The sequence below is a fragment of the Opisthocomus hoazin genome, chromosome 14 (assembly GCF_030867145.1).
Source record: "Opisthocomus hoazin isolate bOpiHoa1 chromosome 14, bOpiHoa1.hap1, whole genome shotgun sequence".
In the NCBI taxonomy this organism is placed as follows: Eukaryota; Metazoa; Chordata; class Aves; order Opisthocomiformes; family Opisthocomidae; genus Opisthocomus; species Opisthocomus hoazin.
The window spans coordinates 1,542,293-1,567,380 of NC_134427.1; the positions used below are offsets into that span (position 1 = coordinate 1,542,293).

General features: G+C 65.9%; 1 protein-coding gene across 1 annotated transcript; it reads left to right on the forward strand.

Moving 5' to 3' along the window:
- Window positions 1-665: 665 nt before the first annotated feature.
- NALF2 (NALCN channel auxiliary factor 2) lies at window positions 666-25,063 on the forward strand. Its single transcript, XM_075435772.1, has 3 exons — window positions 666-1,399; window positions 23,608-23,779; window positions 24,350-25,063. The coding sequence occupies exons 1-3, from the start codon at window positions 674-676 to the stop codon at window positions 24,763-24,765; spliced, it is 1,314 nt and encodes a 437-aa protein (XP_075291887.1). The 5' UTR covers window positions 666-673; the 3' UTR covers window positions 24,766-25,063.
- Window positions 25,064-25,088: the final 25 nt, after the last annotated feature.

A 25,088-nucleotide genomic window follows, 5' to 3' on the forward strand; every position in this document is an offset into this window, starting at 1 on the left:
TGCTGCCGCCGGAGACACCACACACACACACACACACACCCCCCCCCCGACCCCGCTGCGGGCGGAGGGTACTCCCCGGGGGGGGGGGGGGTGGCAGCCGGCGGCGGCGGGCGGAGCTGTCCTTCAGCACCACGGCACCTGCCGGTACCGGGGGGGGGGTCGCTCATCCTGCTCCCTGTGCCCCCCCCCCCGGCGGGAGGAGCTGTCCTTCAGCACCACGGCACCTGCCGGTACCGGGGGGGGGTCGCCCATCCCGCTCCCCCCCCCCGGCGGGAGGAGCTGTCCTTCAGCACCACGGCACCTGCCGGTACCGGGGGGGGGGGGTCGCGCAGGCGCAGCGCGGCGCGGCTCCTCAAGGTGTCGGCGGCGCGGCCGAAGATGGCGACGGACTGAGGGCATGGGGCCCGGCGGGGGGGGTGGCGGCGGCGGCGGGGCCCGGGAGCTGTCGCAGCCGACGGGGAAGAGGAAAGCCGAGTGAGCGGGGGCCGGGGCATGCCCCCCCCGAGCGGCGGGCGGCGCGGCGGGGCCGGGGCGGGGGGCGGCGGCGGGCTGTAGGCGGGGGCATGGCGGCGGCGGCGGAGGAGGCGGCGGCGGCGGAGCGGAGCGGCGGGCGCAGGTGACGGCGGCGGCAGCGCGGCGGGCCCCCCCCCCCCCCCCGCGCCGCCCCCGCAGCATGATCCGCGGCGCCTGGACCTACCCCCGCGGGGGGGCCGCCGGCGGGGCCGTCTGCTGCGCTCCCCGCCGCAGCGACAAGCCGGTGGCCGACCCGGAGCGGGCGCAGAAATGGCGCCTCTCGCTGGCCTCCCTCCTCTTCTTCACCGTCCTCCTCTCCGACCATCTGTGGCTCTGCGCCGGGGCCAAGCTGCGGGCGCGGGAGCGGAGCGGCGCGGGGAGGACGCGGGGCCGGGGGCCCAGGGCCTTGCTGGCGGCCGAGCCGGCGGGAGGCAGCTGCGAGGCCTTGCTCGGCAACCTCAGCCGGGCCCCCGGGCCCTGCCCCGCCGTCCGCGGCGACCCAACCTCGGCCTGCGCCCGGCCGCACGCCCCGCGGGGCCCCCCGGCCGGCTCCCCCTTCCCCGCCTCGCCCTCCGCCAAGAGGACCTTCCTGCAGGCTCACTTTCGGAACTTCAACCTCTCCTTTTGTGATACTTACACCATCTGGGACCTGCTGCGGGAGATGGCCGGCCCCGACGGCCTGGACTGCAGCGTGGACAGCCTGACGGCGGACCTGGCGATGGCGGCGGCCGGGGCGCTGGGCGGGGAGGCCTGCAGCAGCTGCGTCCAGGCCTACCAGCGCCTGGACCAACACGCTCAGGAAAAATACGAGGAGTTCGACCTCTTGCTGGAGAAGTACTTGCAGTCGGAGGAGTACTCGGTCAGATCCTGCCTGGCGGACTGCAAGGTAGGACGGGGCGAGCCGCACGCCCTCGCGCCGCCCGCGACCAGCTCACGGGGGGGTCCCGGCTGCCGGGAGGGTGCTGAGGCCTTGGCGCCTGCCAGAGCCGCGCTCCCGGGGGTCCCACAGGCTGGGGTCCCCCTCTACCCGCCCCCCAAACCCGGCCCGGCAGCGTCCACTGCCTGGAGCAGCTGGGACAGGGCGGTGGGAGAGGGCAGAGCGGGGGCACGTCCCTGTGCTCGCACGTCCCTGCGCACCCATCCGCGGCCCCCTGACACCCCGCTGCCTGCCAGCATCGCCGGCCGGCGTGGGGACCCCTCACCGCTGCCTCCGGCCTGCTGCTGCTGCTGCGTGGGGCTGGGGCGGCCCAGGGCTCTGCCCGGCCGTCGGCCAGCTGAGGTGTGTAGAGCACGCGGTGACCTGAGATGAACCACGGCACCGGAGCCCCTTCCCCACGTGCAGCGGCTGTTTGCTGGCTCTTCCACCCCTGCTCTGCGGGGAGATGGGCTGGGGGTGCTGGGATGTGTCTCCCCATTGGCATTCCCCATGGGCAGATGGGTTGGGGGTGCTGGGATGTGCCTCCTCCTTGGTGTTCCCCATGGGCAGATGGGCTGGGGGTGCTGGGATGTGCCTCCCCGTTGGTGTTCCCCATGGGGAGATGGGCCGGGGGTGCCGGGATGTGCCTCCCCATTGGTGTTCCCCATGGGGAGATGGGCTGGGGGTGCTGGGATGTGCCTCCCCGTTGGTGTTCCCCATGGGGAGATGGGCTGGGGGTGCTGGGATGTGCCTCCCCGTTGGCGTTCCCCATGGGCAGATGGGCTGGGGGTGCTGGGATGTGCCTCCCCGTTGGTGTTCCCTGTGGGGAGATGGGCTGGGGGTGCTGGGATGTGCCTCCCCGCTGGTGTTCCCCATGGGGAGATGGGCTGGGGGTGCCAGGATGTGCCTCCCTGTTGGCATTCCCCGCAGCATCACTGACCATTCCCAGCCCCTGGGCGCAGTCCGTGTTCCAAAGCGAAGGGTTTGCCTCCCCCAGCATCAGTGGGGTTGAGCCTCAGCATGGTGCCGTCTCCTCTCCAAAACGAGAGCTGCTCCCGTCTCCATCCGGAGCCTGACGCGGTTCTGCTGGGTGCTCCCCTGCGTTCTCACAAGCCCCGGCTCCTCCAGCCTCCGCCGAGCTGCCTGGCCCACCTGCGTGTGCTCCCTCTGGGAAGCGTGATGGTCGTGATAATTAAACCTGCTTTCCCTTGCTGGGAGCCGTGTCTTGGGGGAGAGGCAGTGGGGTGTGTGATGGCATCGTCCCCAGAAGGACGGTGGCAGAGCATCCCCGGTGACAGGACAGGGCTCGGCCACTGCTCTTCTGGGAGAGTTTCGGGGGACGCTTGGAGCTGCGGTGGTGGCACAGGCGGCTCTCGGCGCAGTGCCTGTCCCTGGGAGCAGCGCCGGGCGCAGCGCTGGGGACACCGAGCTGGTGCCTTTCCCCAAGGGCACGACGGCGAGATCCTGGCAGCCGCGCTCCGGCCCGTGGTTCTGCGTCGCTTTTGCAAGGAGCCGGTTTTGGGAGGGAGCTAGCGCCGGCGCCCTGGGCCGCTGCCAGGCCAGGTAATTACCATCTGCTTGCCCAAATTCCCCCTGCGGTTTCCAAGGTGCGTCGTGTTCGGCCCGCACCGAGCGCTTCGCTCCCGCGGTGAGTGACGGGGTTCGGCGCTGCTCCCGCTGCCGGGGGCCCGGCAGAAGCAGGGTCTCCCCGTGCCGTCTGCCGTAGCGTGTACAGGCACCCTCGCTCCGTCTCCGCCGAGTCCGGCTTCCTCGTGCTCGCTGGTGGAGAAACCTGGAGAGGGTAGCAAAGAAAGGTGAGAAAATAATGGTTGCCTTTGGGTCTTGGGCGAGGAGATGTTCCCACGGACTGCGAAGCGCCCAGAAGCAGAGCCGTGCTGAGATGAGTCTTCGTTAAGCATCCCTGGTCTTAACATCCTTGATGAGGAAGCAGGAAACGAGCTTGGCGGACGCGGAGGTGCAGGCGGCGGCGGCGAGGCGCGTCGCTCCTGCCTTGCCCCGCGTCACGTTGGCGGTGGCGTCCGCGCAGCGTCTGCCCGCAGCAGCTTCGCGACGTCGCCGGCGGCGTTTGGGGAGCAGCAGGAGGGCGCGGGCAGCCGGGCCACCCGGTGCCTGCCCAGCCGGGCCGCCCGCGGGGGAACGCTCGGTGCGGGTGCCGGAGCCTGCGCGCGCCGACCTGCACCCTCAGAGCTCTGCCTGTTTCAGTCTCTCGTGGAAATCGTGCCGCTGGCTTAGGGTGCTGCAGTACGTATTTAGGTGCCTGACTTTGGGCTTTCACAGCCATGAGTCGCAGCCTCGCGCTCTCAGCTGGTCACCGTTTTGTGAAACGAGGCCGACGCGTGCGGCGTGCGGGTGACGAGCGAGGTTCGGCCCGGTTTCCAGTCCCCTGGACTTCAGCGGGGGCTGCGGTTACGCGTTGCGTTGGAAAAAGATCTGGCTGGCGGGTTTTCTGAAGCAGCCTGGGTTTGTAATTCCTGTCCAGGTGCTGAATAACACGGCATCTTCTGATGGGACTTGTGGCTGCGCGCTGCTGGTGTGAGTACCCGCTTGTGAGCGACAGCGGAGAGCTACCGCTCGATGGTGGCAACACGTGAGAGCGAGGGACAGCGGAACAGGAGAGGAGCAGAGGGAAATCGAATAGCTCAGCCGGCGTGAGGGGCTCCTGCAGACCCCCCGTAGCGGGGCTCTGGCTGCAGGGAGCCCCGCAGCGGCGTAAGCAGGATTTCAGTGATATTTCTGGGGCTGGGCAGGTATGCGGGGCAGGGGACCGTGCTCGCCGTGGGAGGTGAGTGCTGCCTCCCGTTTGCGTCCTTCCGCTTCCAGAAGAGCGGCTGGAGAAACGAGCCGGGCAAGCAGAGCGGCTCCAGCTCACCTGCGCGCAGCCTCCCTCCGCAGAGCCGCGTGTTCCCCCGTAATCTCGTCCCCGAGGAGCAGTGCGGCTCGGTAAACAGCACGCGCGGAGCTCCTGGGCGGCCGGATCGCCCCGCCGATTCTGGCTCCTGATGGCGTCTGCTGTACAGCAGCAGCAGAAGCCCCGCCGGAGCAGCCGGGTCCTGCTGACGGCAGCAGGTTGGACCCCGAGCTGAAAACTTGGAAGCTGGGAAGCGGCTGAGCGGGGCGGGTTGGTTGCAGGAGGAATGGGGGGACACATGGGTCCCGCCGCTCCCTGTCCATAAATCATCCCGAGGGTTGGCCCCGGTTTCGGGGTGCTGTGCTCGGTGGGGGAGAGGCAGGGGGGAGCAGCATCCCGAGGATCCAAACCCCGGATCCATCCATGCCTGGAGCTCTGGGGGAAGCCTGGGCCAGAACCTCCCCGGGAGCTGCGGGAGGTAGAAATGCCGTGAAATGGTGGGGTCTCTGTGTAACTCGGCTGCTTCGATTACTCATTGCTGTAATATTCTCCCAGGCCTTTTCGTTTTCAGCTCGGAAATAATTCCCGGGCAGATCCCACTGTCTGCGTTCGGCGTCGTTACTCCCGTGCAGCGCCGTCAGCTCCCACATCCCGCCCTGGAAATGTTTTACTTGTCAGTCCTACATCTGACACCAGAAATCCCTGTGGCTGAGAGACGGGGAAACGTGAAAACGCGTTTCTTGGGTTTGCTGTTTGTTTGCATGTTGCGTTTGAGGGGGTTCCGTGGAGGCTGGCGCGCTCAGCCCCTCGCGGGCAGGTCCCCGGGCACCGTGCAGACAGGGAGGGAGAGGACGAAGCGGGTCTGCGCCGTCCTCCCGTTCTCCGAAGTACATTTGGTCGCTTGGAGTGAGGAAGACCCGAGTGCCAGCTGCTGGGGTCATGGTGCTAGTTAGTGGTGAGGTGCCTGAAAGAGCTGGAAAATACTTGTGTTTTCTGCCTACGAGAGGGAAAATTCATTAATGGGCACAAACTGAAGCAGAGGAAGATCCAGCTGAACCGGAGGAAGAACTTCTTCCCTCTGAGGGTGACGGAGCCCTGGCCCAGGCTGCCCAGGGAGGCTGTGGAGTCTCCTTCTCTGGAGATATTCCAGCCCCGCCTGGACGCGGTGCTGTGCAGCCTGCTCTGGGTGACCCTGCTTGGGCAGGGGGTTGGGCTGGGTGACCCACAGAGGGCCCTGCCAACCCCCAACATTCTGTGATTCTGTTAAATGAGTCGGGAGCAGCTGCCTCCATCTCCCCCCTTCCTGCATGGCCCGTACCCTTTGTCACTGCAAGGCACGATGGGCGTATGCCGAGCGGTGTGGCGACGTGCCGGCCGCATCCTTCCGAAGGCCTGGAGGAGGTCACGGCCTGGGGACGTGGGTGCTGCCGAGCATCCCTCAGGGGATCCAGGGCAGCAGCAGCCTTTGCAGCGCTGGAGCCATCACCCCAGGCTCTGCGGGCCGTAGCGTGGGAAGAAGTCCCCGTCACTCCACAGTTGTCCCCTGCCCGATGCCTGCGGCCGGGTGGTGCCCGTTTCCCATCTTTCGGACCGGGCGCGGAGCGGCGTCGCTCCAGCCCAGCCGGCCCACTCTGCAGGCAGAGCCCTGTGCCTGCGCCGGCTCCCTCCCCAGCAGCCCAGAGGTGCCCGCTCCCACCAGCGCCAGGGCAAATCAAGACGTATGGGCCGAATCCTGCCGAATTAAGGGCTCATTAGGTTGGGAGAAACAGAGCTGTGGCGAGAGGAGGCCTGACAGGCAGGAGCTGCGGGGCCGGGGCTGCAGCAGAGCGCTGGGGGGAGGCGAGCCTGGACAGGACCTGCAGCATCTCAAGTTGGATTGGATTAGCGGGGCTCCTCTGCGCGCGGGGGCCGAATCCTGCTGCGACCTCGGCCAGATCTGCCTCTGCGCCTCTGGTTTCCCCGCTAGCGACCAGCGAGCCCGTCTCGGGGAGCCTGGCAGGGTTTCGCTGCCAAGGCTTGCGCGGCGGTGCGGTGAGAGACGGGGGTCGGGGCTGGGGGTGCCTCGGGGGGGACCAAAGCCGCCTGCTGCCTTCAGAACAGCAGCTCGAGGTGAGTTTGTCTGAGCTGGGCTCGTCCGAAACGCTGCTCAGCCTGCTGCGCTCTGTCCCGGAGCCAGGATGGCTCCTTGCACGGGCATCCACGTGCGGAGGGGAGGTCAGAAAGCAGAAGTGGTTTCACCAAAGCAAAAGTGGTTTTGGAAAAGTCTTGCTCTTTTTCTTTACAACAAATGTGGGGTCACATTAATACCGCGGCTCGCAGAGGATCCGCCGATGGGTGACCGCAAAGCCGCACCCTGGGCCCGGTCCCCTCGTGCAGCGCTGGTCGGCTCGTGTCTGCCCCTGGGGCTTTCCCCGGGAGCGAGCCTGGCCGGGGAGCTGCGGCCGTACTGGCGTTTCATCAGGGGAAAAAACAGCCCAGAGTAATTCCAGCCCGTCAGCACAGCTCTTCGTTTGGCAACTTCGCAGGCAAGAGCCCAGCGGAGCGCACAGCTCCGCGTTACGCACCGGTTCCGTGTCAGCAAAGCGAATTTTTTTTCAGCCCTGCGCAAAGTTGTGATGAATTTGTGTGGAGAACGTGAAGGAAAGGAGCGTGGGGGGGTGGGGGTGCGGGTGCTGTGGCCGCAGCCCCTGCCACAGCCCCGGGTCGGGCGCCGCGTGGGTGCTGGGGAGCGGAGATCAGAGATCGGGAAAGAGAAGAACCATAAAACTGGCTGGTGATGGGAGGTTGCTGCGCGGTGGGAAAGGCGTCGAGGTGTTCGCCGCGCTCCTGCCGTGCGGTGCGGGAGGGAAGGGGGTGCCGAGCCGGCGCCTGGACAGTCCCTGGGGTTGGGACATCTCGGGGTGCCTGGTGGGCTGGCGGCCGGACCCCCGTGGCTGCTGTGGGGTGATGCAGCCGGGCTGGGGGCAGCAGCTGTGGGGTGCCCACACCCCCCAGAGCTTGGCTGGGCTGTTGGGGGGTGGTGTGAATTTGGGGGGGGGGGGGTTCACCACTGGCTTCGCTGGGGTTTGCCTGCCTGCCCTGGGCTGGCTGGCTGTTGGTCCTCGCCTGTCAGCGTCTGTCGGTGGTGCGGAAGGGAAAAAAAACCCCGCTGAGAAAGGCAGCAAGCCTCCGTGCAGCAACAGGCAGGTCAGCAAATGGTGCGGGGAGGAGCGCGAGGGAGGGTGAGAGATCTGTCTCCATCAAACTGTCACCAAGCAGCTACAAGTGACGCAGGTGCCAGCGCCTGTCCCTGCGCCCGGCCGCGCCTGCCGCTGCGGGATGCGCGCCAGCCCGGGCTCCTCGCCGTGTGTGCCCATCCCGGTGGGCGCGGGGGCTTCGCCGGCGGCGTGGAGCGAGCTCCGCAGGGAAGCAGGCTCGGCTCCGGCGGCCGAGGCACGGTGCGGTACCTCAGCAGCGATCGGTGCCTTCCGGCACGCGCCCGGCGTGCCGTGGTCCTGCGGGGGCCGGGAAGCTCAGCAGCGCGTGCGGCAGTGTTGGCAAAACGCGTGAGCTGGGAGAACGACCCCCCCGCCATGACCCCCCGTTGCCACGGGCTGCCCGAGGTGGCCCAGATCAGGGACAGCTTGCGATGCCGCTTTTCCGAACAGGCAGCGATCCGTGGTGTCCCCACAAAGGGAGCTGCTAGTGTCACGCCGGCTGCCAGCCGTGCCAGCATCCCTGCGGTGCCGGGGGAGAGGCGGCAGCACCCTCCCCGTAGCCGGGCACCGAGAGCTGTCGGAGGATGCACGCGGTGACTGCTCCAACCCCGGGCATCGCTGGACCTGCCCACGCCAAGGGCTTCGCGTGGTCCCTGCCTGGGGACAGGCAGCTTTTGCATCAGGAAAGGAGCCTCTTGTGCCTTTTTTCCTCCACCACCGGGCTCCAGAGCCGCCTGCCGGGGCCGGAGGCCGGAGCGCAGGACGTACGTGGCTGCCCGGGGCTGCTCCCGCTGGCACCGGGCTGCCATTGGGATGCGACTCATGCCTGGCTCCGCGCAGAGGAAGCTCGGCCCCGCTGTCGTTTGAAGGGCAATGACTCAGGGACAGCAAATCTGTGAATGAGACGCGGAGGCTGCTTGGGCGAGGAGTAGCCATCTGTGCACGCTGCCTGCAGCCGCAGCTCCCGCGGGCAGGGCCGGCAGCTGCCTGCCGGGGAGGCTCGGCCGCTGCGGCCCCGCTCCTCTTCCTCGCTTGGCTTTCGCTCGTGGCTTCTCCCCGGGGCCTCTTCTCCCAGCTGCGGTGTCAGAGGGAGGAGCGGCGCTGGGTGGGCACAGAGAGTGTGGGGTCCCCCAGACTCTGCCGGTGCGGCCGCCGTGTTAGAAAAGGCGGCGTGAAACGGCGTCGCCTGGCGAGGTTTTGGCTTCCCGGAGCTCTGCCTGCGTGAGCATCCCGGTGCTCCCGGGGCCGGCTGGAGGAGGAAACGCTGCCTGCCCTGCTCATCCCCCCGGGAGTGAAAGGTCGGCGTGTTTGGCATCTCGGCTGACATCTTGTCTCTGCACAGGGATATCCTCGCGCTTGAGGACACAGAGCAACCGAGCCAGCCCGAGGTTGGGTGGGAGCTCTGCTCTGGGTGGTTTATTCCTCACAGCAGTGTCTCCAGCGTCACCCCCAGAGCCCCTGGTTCTGGTGGCTGCTGGGGCGGGTCGGGGGGACCCCCAGGGAAGGCTCCCTCATCCCACCCCAGCCCCTTCGGCCTCTGCCCGGGGAGGCATCTCTGAGCTTCTGGCTTCCCAGGAGATGCTGCAGTTTCCAAGAACTGGTGTTTTCAAAAAGGAGAAGAAAACCTTTCGCCAGAACGTTCCCCGGCAGCCGCGTTACCGACGGCCGCTTCGGCAGCTCGCCCGTGGCAGGGACCTGCCTCTGCAGACCGGGCAGGAGATGCTCGTGGAGGTACGAGAGAAGTCCTCACCCACAACCACCTCCTCCACGGTCCTGGCTCCTGGAGCTGGGCAGGAGGTGCGGGCAGGGTCTGGCTGAGCCCCGGGCAGGCGTTGGTGATGGTTATTTCACAGGCGGCAGCGGCTCCTGGCTCCACGTGCGAGCTGTTGGTGCAGCCCCCGGCGTGGGGAGAGGGGATATTTGGGCGTGCAGATGCTGGCTGCGTTTGCAGAGCGTTCCCAGGGTACGTTTGAGATGTTCCCTGCAGTCCCTGCTCCCGTCCCAAAGGTCTCCGAGGTGTCCAGGCATCCCTGCTCCTCCTGGTCCCACCAGCTCAGGCTGCTCGGGGGGAGCGGGCACGGGTGGGTGACAGGAGAGGTGTTGCCGAGGTGGGAGAAGCACGGCGGGGTTTGCTGGCTGCCTGGTGCTGCCACGGGATTTTGCTCCTGGATGCGGTCTCCAGGTCCTTATTTGATCCCTGGGGTTCCTCAGGGCACGGCTGCTAGCAGAAACGCCATCTGCAGAAGCGCTCTTTGTTGCTTGCGTTTGGCAATATTTTGTAATCTGCCCAGTGCATCCATCATCCGCCCTCAGCCCGGCCCTGCTTCCCCTGGGACTGGTGGGGACTGGAAACCTCTGGGTCCGGGGAGAGCATCTGCCTGCCTGTTGGAGAGCATCTGCCTGCCTGCTGGGGAGGGATGCTTGTGCAGGCAAGGCCTCTGCAGCGCCCAGGTCCTGTGGCTTTTTGCTGCCTGGTGCTTGGTTTCTAGGTGGATCCGAGGTGCCTGGTTTGGATCCGTGCAGCCTGAAGCTGTCTGGGTCTTTGTCATGGCCCCGTGAGGCCATGTCACTCGAGTGGGCTGCACAGTTGCCCTGCCCCGTGCCCAACGCCCAGCCGTGCCCCACAGCAAACCTCGCTGGAGGACCTGGGGAGCGTTGCAGCCCCATACGGAGCTGTCTGGGCGTGTGGAAAACACCTCTGAGGAGGTGCTCGTGAGGATCGAGGCGTTTCACCCACCGCTGTTTGCGAACCTTGCCCGGTGTCCCCGTCCCCTCCGCAGCACGGTTGGCGAAGCAGAGTTGGCAGAAGTCTCTGCGTGCGCGTGCAAGAGCAGCGTGTGTTTGCCGTGACGCGGTGCTTGTCATCATTTGTTGCTTTCTGGTTAAAATGAGATTCTCAGGGAGCAGCAGTCGCTGCCGGGGCCGGGGGCCGGCTTGGAGCGCGGTCCTGAGCCAGCGATGAGCCCGGGGCACGGAGCAGCTCCCTGGACACTCCTCGCGCGTGGAAATGCCGGGGAAGCACCTCGCTCTGCGGGGATGATCGCCCTTCGTCCGGTGCTTCAGACGTTCGCGTCTCTGGGTCTTGGCGTTACCCAAGACGCCGAGCCCTTTGCTCACCCCCTTGTCTTGCGGCACCCCGCCTCCCGTCCGGCTCTGCGGGTGACGGGGTGCTGGGCGCGCAGCCGCCTTGGTGGGAGCTTTGCGGGGAGCAGAGGAGACCCCCAGCCTGCCCTGGGCTTGCTCCGGCGGGGAGCAGCGGGGATGGGGCTTCCCGGCGGGAGCGCATCCCGGGGGGCTGGCTGCGGGCTGTGGAGCAGCGACGCCGGCCCCGGAGCGTCTGCCTGCTGCTCGCCATGCAGACACAGAGTCATCCTGGGTTCTTCCCCACCGCCCCGGGGGCCTGAACCCCCACCTGGAAGGGAGGGCGAGATTCCTGCAAGCGGTGCTCAGCTGGGGGCACAACAGGAGCTCCAGCTCTGGGGTCTGACGCGAGCCATGTGCAGTCCCCTTGTCTCCATCAGCAGAAGCTGCCGGGAGTGGCGGTCAGCGTCTGGGAAATCATCTTCTGCTGCGTTTAAGGGACCTCTGCACTGAAGTGAAGCGTTGCAGCCGCCCAGAAAACCCCAGCATCGGCGTGGGGGGCTGTGCACCTCCCTCCGACCCCGAGAGGTGCTGGGGAGCTGGGCTGCCGAGGCGGGACGCTCCCACCTCCCCGCTGTCTGCTGCCAGAGGGAGCTGGGATGGGCCGGATCCCGCTGCCCACCCCCCAGGGACATGCACCCAGCGTGGCACGAGGCAGGCCGGGTCCCTCCGGCTGCGGGGTGTCCCTGAGACCCCGTACCGTGTCGCGCTCCCGTTCTGCAAAACGGGGCCTTGCAGGATGCTGCGCACCGTTCAGGCACCGGCGTGAGAGCAAGGGGCTCCTGGCAGCGTGCAGGATCGGGCCCTCCCACGTGTGTCCGTCACGAGGGCGGCCCTGTCGTGACGCCCCAGCGTAGCCCTTGCTGGGCTCCCGAAGGCGATGCTCCAGCCTAAGCGCTTCCGTGGAAGGTCCTGGGGTGCACCCGCTCTGCTGGAGAAGCTTCTTCCTCGCCCTCCCCAGCCGGTGGGTAATTTATGGCTGGTGGCACTGAAGTGTCTAGCCTTTATTTTTTTATATCCCCTCCGATGTAACAGGATGTTCTCATTATCTGCATCAATGTTTAATCTACTTTTGAATCCTGCGAAGCTCCTGGCTGCAGCGGTATCTAACGGGAGCGAATTCCTCCAGCGGTGCTAATAGATAACGGGGACCTGACTTCCCCTCTGTCCCGACTCGATCGCCTTCGTCTTCGTCTTCGTTGTGGTATTTAATTGCTTTTTAACCAGCTGGGCCTGGCAGACTGGGCTGCTGGCTCGCCCGCCGGTCACCTGCCGCCTGGCCGCGGGGCGATGGGCACGCGTCTCTCGCAGCCGTGCTGGCCGCTGCGCCGTGCGAGCCCTGGCGGCTGCCTCGCCGAGCCCTCCCACCTCCCGAGGGGCTCCGAAACCCCCAGGAGGTGTTGGTAGGGTGCTGGTTAATGGCCCTCTGGGTTCCCTCGCCTTGCGGCCGGGCTCCCACCGCGCGACGTGTGCCTGTGGGAGAGCAGCCCTGGGGACAGGACGCTTCCCCCAGCCCGGCCGTGTCGTCTCCTTGGTTTGGTAGCTGAGCGGCGGTTCAGTTACAGCTGCTTGAAAACGCTGGAGAGAAATGCTGCTCTCCCGCCTCTGCTTGGCGTTTTCTGGCCTTCCCCCGCTCTCCTTTCTGCTCTCGCCGTCTCTTGGCGTTCATGTTTGGTTCGGCCCGCGCTGCAGGGCAGGACCGCGCGCCGGGGGGCCGTTACGGAGCCGGAGTGCGGTTACTCCGGCAGCCAGCGTCTGCGTTGCTGGAGATGCTCGAGCCCCACATGGCCTCTGGGATCCTGGGGTGCATTCAGAGCAGTGTGGGCAGCAGGTCAAGGGAGGTTCTCCTTCCCCTCTGCACTGCCCTGATGAGGCCCCATCTGGAGTCCTGTGTCCAGTGCTGGGCTCCCCAGTTCAAGAGAGATGAGGAGCTACTGGAGAGAGCCCAGCGGAGGGCTACGAGGATGAGGAGGGGACTGGAGCATCTCTCCTCCGAGGAGAGGCTGAGGGAGCTGGGCTTGTTCAGCCTGGAGAAGAGAAGGCTGCGAGGGGACCTTAGAAATGCCCATAAATATCTGCAGGGTGGGGGTCAGGAGGACGGGGCCAGACTCTTTCCAGTGGTGCCCAGCGACAGGACAAGGGGCAACGGGCACAAACTGAAGCAGAGGAAGCTCCAGCTGAACCCGAGGAAGAACTTCTTCCCTCTGAGGGTGACGGAGCCCTGGCCCAGGCTGCCCAGGGAGGCTGTGGAGTCTCCTTCTCTGGAGATATTCCAGCCCTGCCTGGCCGCGGTGCTGTGCAGCCTGCTGTGGGTGACCCTGCTTGGGCAGGGGGTTGGGCTGGGTGACCCACAGAGGTCCCTGCCAACCCCTGCCATTCTGTGATTCAGTGACTCTGCCTCGGGCTGGCTGCTCGGGGGGAATTTCATCTCCCATCGTTGCTACGCACTTGGCCGGTCTGTCCGTGGGTAGCTGGAGTCGCCCGACCCCGCTCTGCCAGCGGCCAGCGCAGAATCGCTCCGACGTGGCCTGGCGAAGGGGCTCTCTGCCCCGGCTGCTCCCCGCCAGCCTTCCCGTGGAGAGGAGTTGTGCCAGGAGCCGCGCCGGGAGGCCGAAGGCTGAGTCCCGGCGCGGGGGTGCAGCCTGGCCGCGAGCACAGAGCGCTGGGCCCGTGTGCCCAGATGCGGAAGGTGAACTGGGTGCGGGAGCATCCCAGCGGCATCGCGTCCCCGTGGCAGGAGAGAGGGCAGGGCTGGGGCTCCAGGGACCTGACGAAATGCGTCCCTGGCCACCCAGTAACCGCCGTGTTTTTGGGAGGGGGGACTTGGCACATCCTCGGCGAGTGACAGTGGGGTGACCAAGCTGTCCCCCCTCCCTGCTCCTCCCTGGCCAGCCCCCGGAGCGGGACGGGATGGGTGTATCCGCGCCGGGATGGCCGGGGAGGGTCCGGTCTGGTTCGGCGTGTCTGGGCCAGGTGACGCCGGTGTGTTGCGGTGCTTCCACCCCTTGGATGGGGCTGGTGTGCCGGAGCCCTCGCCAGTCGCCAGGGTGGGTGCTCCGGGGAGGGGGCTCGGCGCCTGCGTGACTGGGACTCCCCACAGCCCCGGGACCCCTTCCCCGGTGGGCCCCGGCCGTGCGGCGTCGCAGGGGAGGTGGAGAAGGACAAAGCCCTCCGGATGCCGCGGAGAAGCCGCTCGCTCCCAGGCCGCCGGCGGTTTGTCCCCGTCTCCTGGCCGGCTCTCCCGGTGTCCATCCCCTTCCCACGCATACCTTCACATCCCCATCCCAGCCTCGCCTCCCCGGCGAGCTCCTCTCCTCCTCTCTAAACCCCAGCCAAAACCCTTCCAGAAAGGCGAGCAGAGAGCCGTGGTGTGGGCTGACTGTTGCCCCTCTCGCTCAGCGGGCTCAGCGTGGGAGCGCCGGTCCCGTCTGCCGGTGCTGTGCTCTCGGGCTTGTCTGCATCAGACGTTTCCCAGGACAGAGAGCGTCTGCTGCGGGTGTCGTGCCGCCCGTAGCACAGAGGGGCCCGGTCCTGCCTTCCGAGGCGCTTTGTCTGCGGTGGGGACGCTGGTTTTGCAGCAGCGCCTGCAGGCAGCCCACCAAGAGTGGGGCCGCGCTGTACCAGACACTGCCCGAGCGCGGGTACTCGCTGCCGGGAGGGACGGCAGGGCAAAGAGAGGGGACAGACCCGGGGTGGGGGGACTGGATGAGCTGCCGACATCACACGAGGAGCTGCTGGGGAGAGTCCAGCGGAGGGCTGCGAGGATGAGGAGGGGACTGGAGCATCTCTCCTATGAGGAGAGGCTGAGGGAGCTGGGCTTGTTCAGCCTGGAGAAGAGAAGGCTGAGAGGGGACCTTAGAAATGCCTCTAAATATCTGCAGGGTGGGGGTCAGGAGGACGGGGCCAGACTCTTTCCAGTGGTGCCCAGCGACAGGACAAGGGGCAACGGGCACAAACTGAAGCAGAGGAAGCTCCAGCTGAACCCGAGGAAGAACTTCTTCCCTCTGAGGGTGACGGAGCCCTGGCCCAGGCTGCCCAGGGAGGCTGTGGAGTCTCCTTCTCTGGAGATATTCCAGCCCCGCCTGGCCGCGGTGCTGTGCCCCCTGCTCTGGGTGACCCTGCTTGGGCAGGGGGTTGGGCTGGGGGATCCCCCGAGGTCCCTGCCAACCCTTGACATGCTGGGGTTCTGTGATCACGTACGGCAGAGCAAGAGCTGGGGTCTGTGGGCAGCAGTGAGCAGAGTGCTTCCACCCCATCGTCATCCTCCCTTGGAGGAAGGACGCGTCCGCCCCAGGGTGGCATTTGATAACTGAAGGGAAATATTATTTCCTGGGAATTGTAACGTTTTCGAGCAGTGATGCAGTATCAGAAGCCTATGCAGCGGGCTGGAGTCCGTGGTAGCCGTCCTGGGTGTCTGCAGGCAGGCGGCTGTGCCGTGGGGAGAGCCCCATCCGGGTCCCGATGGCCGCAGAGCCACCATGGCAAACCCACGCTGGGCAGAGCGGGAGCTGCGGTGGGAGGGATGGGGTCCGGGCAGTGCTGCCCACCCTGCGGCCCCGTGTCCCGCACCCCCGCGTCGCTGCGGTGCCGGGTGCCGTGACCCGGCACCGCGGCGAGGGTCTGCGCAGCGTGTGCTGCTGGAGGGAGCGGGGAAATGGGGGGGCCTCTGCGTGATGGTGGGTTTTTCTTGGCTTGCTGTGTGATGGGTAGGTGCAGCCCCACCGCCCTGCTGGGGTGCCCGGTGCCGCGTCTCCTGGGCGCAGTCCCGGCCGCTGCCCGAAGCACGGCCGCAGCGATGCCAGGGGATGCTTCCAATTACGGGCTCTTCCTCCTGGGCTCGTTCCAAGGCGAGAGCTGCATCTGCTGGGATGAGGTCAGGCTTTTCCCTGGCCTCTGCACACGCAGATTAGCGAAGAAATGAGCCTGTAAACGCGGTCCCCTGACAGCATCCCTGGGCTGGGAGCTGGCACCGCCGACCGGCACCCAGGGCTGCCCCTGCCCAGCGCGCCCATGGGTGCTCGGGGTGTGCGTGTCTCTGCGGAGGCAGGCTGAGGTGCGTGGTCTGCTCCCCTTGGCCCGCTCCGGGGGTTCCCAAGGTGTGTGGCGAGCTACCCGGTATTGTGAACGTCAGCACGACGGGGTTATTGCCTGGACTTCGAGTATGTGAGGTGCGTGGCGGTCACGCTTTAAACCGGATTTCCCTTAGCTTTGAAAGGTGAGAGCTTAGGGAGCTGCGTTGTCTCGGGCTTGCTTTGAGTAGCTTGGAGGGGCTTTTATTTTGGGGGGCCTTTTTCTGTGTGAAAGGGCTTTCAGATATTGTCTTTATTCCAAGAACTGGGGATTAAAACGGAGATACTAAAAGCTGTGACCTTCTTCCTGAAGTCACCAAGGTGTTGGGAGTGGGTGCCTCTGACTTAGGTTGCTTTGGGGTGGTTCTGGAGTGACTTCAGTGACGAGATCAGAGACCGCTGGGGCTGCTGGCGGGGACGTGGGTCTGGTCCCGGGACGTGGGTCTGGTCCCAAGACGTGGGTCTGGTCCCGGGAGGTGGGTCTGGTCCCGGGACGTGGGTCTGGTCCCGGGAGGTGGGTCTGGTCCCAAGACGTGGGTCTGGTCCCGGGACGTGGGTCTGGTCCCAGGACGTGGGTCTGGTCCCGGGAGGTGGGTCTGGTCCCGGGACGTGGGTCTGGTCCCAGGACGTGGGTCTGGTCCCGGGACGTGGGTCTGGTCCCGGGACGTGGGTGGGAAGCTATGGCTGGGGAGCGTAGGGGCTTCCCCTGCCCAGGACCCTCCCCGAGGACAGGCCCGGTCCCGTGCGGCACGGTGCGGGGTTCCCAGCGATGCTTGCAGAGCACCGGCTCTGGCAAGCAGCCGGGGTTGGCACCGGTGCCACTGCCTGCGTGCGGCCGTCCCCGTCCCCACCGAGCGTCCGTCCCCGTCCCACACCGTTCCTGCTGGCAGGCTCGGCCGCGGTGCCGGAGCCGCAGACGCTGGCTCCCCTGCGCGCCCTACGGTGCCGGGGTACAATGGGCAGCGGTGCCCCGAGACGGAGGATCCGTGGCTCCAGCGCTGTCATCGCCAGGCACAAGTCAACATTATATAAAAACAAACAAAAAAATAGTAAAAACAATACTAAAAAAAATAATAATCGCACGCAGTTGTTGGGTTTCGGGGTTGGGTGGGTTTCCCCCCGTTCCGAAGCAGAGCGTGTGAACGTGGCCAGGCGGGGACGGCGCAGCTCCAGAGCTGTCAGAGGAGTTATCAAAAAAGCCAGCGATGTTAGAACAGCCGATAGCAAGGCTATTTATAAAAAAAAATTGAAAAATAAAAAGCTGTTTGGAAAGCTCCACGTTGTTAATGTCAGAATGGCGGCGGCAGTAATTGAATACGGCGATAATTGGACATCGCAGCCCGTGTTTGTGACTCCTCCTGGCCGGCCGCGGCCGCTCGCGTTCCCTTAATCCTCTGCCATCCAGGGGGGCTCTGCCGGCCCCCCCGGCGCGTCCTGCTTCCCGCGCTGCATCCTGATGTGCCAGAGCTTGGAGAGGTGCCCGAGCGGCTCATTAGCGGTACTCATTTCCCTGCGTCCAAGATTAATGAGGCGCAGCCACTCCAGATGCTCATCTCGGGCTGTGATGGAAATGTGAGTCCCAGGGAGCGCTCCGGCAGGGGAGCGGGCGGCTCGCGGCCGGGGGTCCGGCGGGGCGGGCAGGGGTGGCTCCCACCCGGGGGCCGATGGCTGGGTGCAGGCAGTGACCCAAGAGCGGGACGTGAGCGAGCTCCCGACGGGTGCAGGGTGTCGGGGTGATTTTGGGTGGGTTCCCTCATACTGGTGGGGTCTGGTCGGAGGGAGTGGTGATCCCGGCGAGGTTGGGGGATGCTCAGGCAGGACCCCAGCCCCGCACGGCCGCAGCTGGGTTGAGCTTGCGGCCTCAGCGGCAGCGATGAGGAGGAGAGCGGGGACGGCAGAGCCCAGCAGCTTCCAGCGTGAACCCCCAGCCTCCGTCCCGAGCACGCCCCTGGGTCTCCATCCGGAGCTGGCCCCAGTGCCTGGTGGCATCGGTCAGCAGAGCCCAGCGTCACCGCCGTTACGTACAGCCCCGGGCAGCCTGGCCAAGCCACAAACTCCCGCTCGGTTTCTCCAGGCACCCGGTGCTGCAGCGGATGGCTGCCAGTCGGAGCTTGGGCATCGCCTCGGTGGGGGGATCGGCCAGCAGCACCTTGTTGGGGGGGGGGGGGATGCTCGCGTGGCTGGGGGTCCCCTGGGCTCTCTGCTCAATGGCTCCCAGCTCATTCACGGGGGGGAAATCCCTGCCTGGCTCAGGCGTGGGGTTAGTGGAGGGCGAGCCCCAGGTCTGTGCAGAGTGAGATGAGTTTGCAGGGGAAGGTTTCTCGCTTCCCTCTCTGCCCTCGTTACCCTCGTCCCACTGCTGCTGGCAAAGCGGGTGCTGGACCGGGGGGCTGCCCCAGCCCCTGCCCCTAATGAAGCGGCGGGGCCGGGCCCCCGGGGCCATCAGCAGGGTTTTCCTGGGGGAAACTTCCCAAGCGTGGATTCCTGCTCTGGTGGGAAAGCAGCAGCTCGTTGGGTTGGTTACAGCGGGTGGTCCCAGCACCCCGTCCTCTGCCGAGGTGTCGCGTCCCAGCGGTGCTGCTCCGTCCCTGCCCAAAGGGCAGCCGGGGTCCTTCCGCAGGCGCTGCCAGTGCTTACGAGACACCGGCAGCGGCTAGATTGGCGTTGGAACGGCCAAATTGCTGTAGGAAACGAGTACGTTGTTTTGTGCAGCAGTACCAAGGATGCAGAAGGACTCTGGAAAAGCTGCTGGGGGGGGGATGCGCTGCTGGTGCTGCCGGGAGGAGCGCGGGCAGCGAGGGGCTGGGTTTGGCACCGGTGCAAAGGCCGTCCCTCTGCCTGCTGCGTTGGGATACCGGGGGAAGGGTGAGCGGGCAGGTAGCTTAACTGGATACCTATTGGAAATCCAGTTCATTTTGTTCTTTTTAATGTCTTTTATGATGGGGTATTCCAGCACGTCTGCAAAATTCAGATGCAGATAGATCACCTGTCCTTCTCACAGATGAACTGCGTGTTGGCCAAACTCCGAGGGCTTTCCTGGAGTCATCTAGCCAGTCCTCTGAGCTGAGAACGCAGGAAGAGGTCACTTGTATTTACTTGGCCAGGCTGGAGATCAACCAAAAGCAGAAGCAGAACGGCAGAAACGCAGGCTGCGACCAAACTCACGTCCTGCAGAAACCGCGAAGGGCCGGGATGGAAGACGGCGAGCTTCCCCCGTGGATGGAAGCGGGGAGTGGATTCCTTCCTGCCCCAAGTTCTCACGCGTCCTTCGTCACGGCAGGAGAAGGCAGGTTGCGTGGGGCGAGCTCAGAGACGTCGAAAGCCGCTGAAGAACCGCAGCGGCGAGGCTGCCGCTGGAGCATCCCGGGGCTCCTCGCCCCTGGCTCCGGTCTCTGCAGGCGCGCGACGGGGGGGACACCGGCGTCTCCCGGAGATCTGCCCGTGTCCTGGTGCCTGGCCGCGGTTTCTGGGAGAGAGCACCTCCTCTGCCCGCTCCGCAGCCGGGGTCTGGCCAGCTCCTCGGAGCCCTTCGCTCAGTGTTCTCGTTAAATCCACGGGGGTGTCCTCGTTGGAGACCCCAGCCTCTGCCAGGCTTCCCTGGTCGGAGTCAAAGAAACGATTTAGGGGGAAAACCTGCGGATCCCTGCGGAGCCTGCCAGCGCGAGCTGGGTTTCCGCAGGAGAGCGGGGTGAGCCCGAGCTCCTTCCAACCAAGCGCTGGGGCATCTCCCGTGCCGGCTGCCCGCGGGGCCGGCCCGTGGGTTGCTGCAGCCTGAGGCCAGCGTGGGTGACAGCCGCGGTGCCCAGCCACACGACCTCGCCGGGCTGCTCGCGTCCCCGGGTGCGAGGCGGGAGTGTGACCGGGACCTGGGGAGAACCAGAGACGGTCTCTCCTGGCAGGGAGACTCGCAGGAGCTGGGAGAGAGTAAATCAGTCGAGCTTGCCTAAGTTGTGACTAAACGGGGAGCGTGAGACATCTGCAAATATTAGAAATGTGTAAACAGAGAGGAGGGAGAGGGATGGTTTGTGGGATGATTGAAGGGAGTGAACTTTTGGATGGGAAAATGTAGGTCAAGTATGAAGGAAGACTTGTAGGCAGCGAGATGAGTGCTTTCCGCGGCGAAACAGCCTCCACGGGAAGCACGAGAGCGTCGCGTCGCTGGGGGTGCCCGACGCCAAGGCGGACGAGGGCCTGGGGAGCAGGGATGGCCTCGGCGCGTCCCGTCTGCTCCTTCCTCCCGCACCCTGCGGGCTGGCAGCCGGGGCTGGGCACACCGGAGGAACCCGCCTGGGCCCGTGCCGGTGGCGATGGGCGCCGGGAGCTCCCCTGGGGCCGTCACCCTGCGGACTCTGCGCGTGAGGGGCACCTCTGTGTCCCCGGGCACTCCTGAACAGTCAGGGACCGGGGAAGATCCAGCTGAACCCGAGGAAGAACTTCTTCCCTCTGAGGGTGCCGGAGCCCTGGCCCAGGCTGCCCAGGGAGGCTGTGGAGTCTCCTTCTCTGGAGATATTCCAGCCCCGGCTGGACGCGGTGCTGTGCAGCCTGCTCTGGGTGACCCTGCTTGGGCAGGGGGTTGGACTTGGTGACCCACAGAGGGCCCTGCCAACCCCAACCATGCTGGGATTCTGTGAAGTGGGGTGCAGCAGCCCCCCAGGGACCGGAGCATGCCGGAGCGATCCCCTTCCCGTGCCCGACTCGCCTCGGCAGGGACGCCAGCGCTGCCGCTGCGTGTGCCCTCGCTCGGCGTTGGCAGGAGAATTTCGGAGAGCCAACGCAACCCCGCGAGCGGTGTGTACGCACTTGATTTATTCGCTGTTTATTATTCATAACCACGGAGCGCTGCAGAGCGCGCACGGGAGCGAGACGGAGGTGGGGGGACGCGGTTGGTGCCGTGCGGCTGGCAGACGGGGTGCAGAAAAAGCCCGAATCACTGAGCGCAAAGAGCGAGCGGCGAGTTGTCTTCTCCTGGTACGTATCCTAATTCTTGGTTGAATTTGCAGCCTGTTTGTGGGGTGGTGAACGCAGCCAGTTTTTGATCATGAAAGCTTTCTGTCTTGGGGGAGAATTCGCGCCAGCCGCCCTCAGCCGTTCGGAATTGGAGCGGCTGAGTCGACGCTGGCTGCCAGAAACCCTCTGCAGTCAGCAGGGAGAGAGAGCAGCACCCCCAGCCCCTGCTGCTGGGGGCTCGGGGTGCTCCGGAGGGATCCGTCGTTCTCGGGATGCCCTCTCTCCGTTGCCTGTAAAGGCAGCCCAAACAACTAAATCAGATAATTAATAGTAATTACAGTAATAACCAATTTTTAGAAGATTGAAATTAAAGAAATTCACCCCTTCCTGAATGCCTGAGGTCTCCAGGAGATCTAAAAGCTCTGTGGAAGACACCTTTCATAGCCATTTCCCTGGGAGGGGACAGGTCTGATGGCTGCCTGCTGCCCGCCCGGCCCGGTGGGCTGCGGTGGGACCCCTGTGACCTCTGACGGGGAGAAGGGGAGGGCATCGCCTTCAGCCCTGCTCACGGGGTGCCCCTGCCCGCTCTCCTGGGGCTGCGGGTCTCGGTCACCGTCCTCGGTCGTCCCTCCTAGAGCCAGCCCACGTTTCGGGGTGCCGCGTTGCCCGTCTTTGCGGCTGCCGGCTCCTCGGGGCAGGGACCCCTCCACTTCGCTCCAGGTTACCTCGTCGTGCCGGAATAGCGGCGTCGCGTCGAGGCCGGGACTCGGCGAGTCCTCGGGCCGAAGTAAGGGTGCGTTCTGTCTGGCTGGGTCCTGGGCAGTGGGTGGATGGCGTAAAGCCCGTTTTGTGCCCTCTGTCCCATCGATCGTAAGGTGTCAGTGTCCCCCGAGACGTCTGACCCTCCTTGACGTCCTGCTGAGGTCCCGTGGAGCTCAATGGTAGGTGCTGCCATCAGGAGGAAGGCTGCTCGGGGAGGAGGAGGAGGAGAAGAGCTCACGGCGCTTGCTGAGGGCTCCGTCTGCGTCCTCCTCACTGTCCCATCGCCCGCTTGCTCCGGACGCGGTCCCCGGGGAGCGGAGCCGGTGGGGAGGGCACGCGTTGCGGCCAGGCTTGGGGCATCTCTGCCACGCCGGCTGCGCTCGCCCTGCCCGTCAGCCTCCTCCTCCTGTCGGCTCCGGCAGACGCAGGTCCCCACCTCGAAGCTCTCCCTCCCGGTGGTGTCCTCACAGCCTGGTTGCAGAGTCAGTGCCTCCTCTGGAGCCGTTCCACTTTGTCTCAGTAATTAGCAGCCAACGGGCCGGGGAGAAGAAGCAGGACCGCAGCTGGGCTTCCCACGTCCCAGCGGAGAGCCCTGACCGCAGGGCTGTGGACGGCTCCGAAAGCCTTGCTGCGTAGATGGGGTCCTGGTCTCAATTAAACTGTTTTCGATGAAAATTTCACCAAAACTAACACGCTTCCATGAAAATGCTGGTTTTCATGATTTGGCATTTTCCAGGGAAAAAAAGAAAAAAGAGAAAAACCACTAAAATAACTTGCCAAGAATTTCCCAACCAGCTTTAATCCTGAGACACTGCTATGGTCCAAACAAATGGTGATAAGGATCTATGGAAAACATGGGGAAACAAAGAAGCGATGTTTTAAAAGCCTCCAGAAAATAAAAATGCAGCTGGAAGGAGGAGCACGGGGTTTTCTCCAAGCGCGCCGAGGAGGGAAATTCATTCCCTTTGAATCACGGGGAGCCCTTTCTAGCTGGTTTCAAACGAAGTTGGATGCGGTCGTGAGCGTGACCTCAGCGCTGTCGCTACTGCCCAGATACGTTCGTAGATGAGCTGGAAGTGCCACGGAGGGTGCTGCTCTTCCCAGCGCCGTCGTGGGTTGCTGGCAGCCTGGGCAACGACTGCTGACCACGAGAAAGGGGAGATCTCCCTCCCTCCTGCAGCGAGCGAAGGCAGTTTCCCCCCTCCCGTGCCTGATGCTCGGGAGATAACGGGGGATGCGGGAGATGCGCTCTTAACCGAAGCCATCTGGGCTGCGCCCGACCAGCTGCGATGGGCACGGAGGGCGGGAGGGAAGAGCTGGGTTTTGGTGAGGAGTCGTCTCGGTCGCCTGCGGAGAAAAGCTGCTTCCCCTGCCCTGCTCGCGGGCGGCTGTGGTGTGGACCCGAGGGAGGGGGACCGGGCACCGGGCAGGCTGCGGAGGCAGGGGCTGTGGCACAGCCTGGCGTCCGCGGTTGCGGGTGAACCCCCGGGGTTGCGTTTGCTTCTGGAAGCGCTGTCAAGCCCGGCTCTAAGCGGTGGGAAGGCGAGCGGAGCGCGCAGGGGCAGCCGTGCCGCTGGGTGCTACGTCCGGGGGTCAAAACGTTCCCCCCGAGGTCTCCCCGCTCGAGCCAAAAGAAACGGCACAGCGAAACGTGTCGGATCCCTGCGGACTGGGAATCTCCCCCGGAGCCGGGGACGGTGTTAGCGGGTGGCAGGGGGACGAGGCTGCTGCGTCCCGGCGTGCCCGGCTGCTGCCGCCAACGGCTTTTCCAGCGGGCAGAGACCCTCGGGAGGGTCCCCGGCCTGTCCTGCGGTCCCGCAGCCCGCGTGCGGAGCCCGCGGGGACCAAAGTGCATGAGAGGCGGCGTAAATCCCTGCCTCCGGGAGGAGAAAGATGCTCTGGGGCGGAGGATGAGCGGCGCTGGGATTTTTCGGGTGGTGGGCCAGGCTGAGCTTGGTGGCATCACCGCGATCCGCTGCGGTGCCCGTCTGCGCGGGGCGTGAGCCCACGCCGTCGCTGCGCTTTCGGGGCGGTTTTAGCTCGCTGGACGAGTCCCACAGTCCCAGCACTTCAGTGGTTTGTTTGAATTGATGGGTGAGCCCCGTAAGCTGCCCCTGCCCCTGTCACCCCGCGATGCTGCGGCTACGCTGGCACGCGGGGAGGTGACGCGTCCCTCTCGGTGGCTTCCCCTAGGCTGTCTACAAGGCCTGGCTGTGCTCCGAGTATTTCAACGTGACCCAACAGCAGTGCCGACACCGGATCCCATGCAAGCAATACTGCCTGGAGGTGCAGACCAGGTGCCCGTTTGTGTTACCGGACAATGACGAGCTGATCTATGGAGGTTTGCCTGGCTTCATCTGTACGGGTAAGGAGGTCCGGGGAGCGGGGCCGGGCTGCTGCACACCCCGGGGGGGACGGGGGGACGGGGCAGGGGGGGGGTGCTGGGGAGCCCCGACGCGTTTTGCAAGCCACACGCTGGATTTTGAAGGCTTTTTGGGGCGGAGGGGGAGGAGGTGCAGCAGGGAAAGGCAGCGAGCGCTGCCCAGCTGCCGAAACGCGGCCGTCCCGGGGCGAGGTGTGCGTGGTTAGCGGAGACGCAGCGACAGCTTGGCGCAGGAGGTGGAAGGCTAACGGGAAGCTAAAGCAAGCGCGTGGGGGGCTGGAGGAGCCGGGGTGAAAGCGGGGCCGGGACACTGAAGCGCGACAAGCAGCGTTTGGGCGGTCCCGAAGGCGCCCAGGGCTGTGGTCTCTGCTTGCCGGTCTGTGCAGGCTCGCAGCCCCGGCGAGGGCCAGTCCCGGGGGGTCTCTGGGTGTCCCGCTTCTCGGGTTCTGCCCGTCCCGCAGCGCGGGGCTGGCCGGCGCCGGGGCTCGCTCCCTCCGCAGCCCGGTCCGCAGGCTCCCGCTGACCCTCCTCTTCCTCGCTTCCTTCCCGCAGGGCTGCTGGAGAGCCAGCTGCCCGCCGAGGAGGCCAAGTGCTGCGAGGTGCAATGGGACTCCTGCAACCACCCCCCAGACAGCAACGACAACGCGTCCCCCCCATCCCCGGCGTCCGAGTCGCTCCATTTCCACCGCCACGACCCCCTCCTCCACCACCAGCGGCAGAACCACTACCACCTCTACCACCACCACCACCACCACCAGTACCACCAGCCCCGCTCCCCATCCTTGCTGCCGGTCTCCGCAGGGTCTCGCCTCGGCAGCAGCCGGATCAGGCTGTGCGTGCTGGTCCTGATGCTTCTCCACACCATGGTGTCCTTCTCGAGCGTGCACGGCGGCGGCGGGGCGGCCGGCGGAGGGCTCAGCCTGGAGGCCCTGCCCTCCGTGGAGGAGAGCGTGGCACGGGACGAGTGACACGGAGGGGAAAGCCGACCTCCGAGGAGAGCGCCAGATCTTTTTCCACTAAGGGGGGGCACATGCTATTCCTCCAATGGGAGGCACGGGATTGGGGGTGACGCACACGCACCCCCCCCCGCACATACCCCCAAGAGCTGCTCGCTGCGGGGCATCCCCGTGACGAAGAGTCTCTAATGCGCACAGGGCTGCGGGACTCGGCTTCGAGAAGGGTTCGGTCAGCGGCAGCCGCGCGGCGCGGCGTGCCCGGCCTCGCCGAGGCGCCGGCGCGGGAAGGTACGGCGCGGGGATGGGGATGGGGAGCAGAGGGGAGGGGGTCCCTT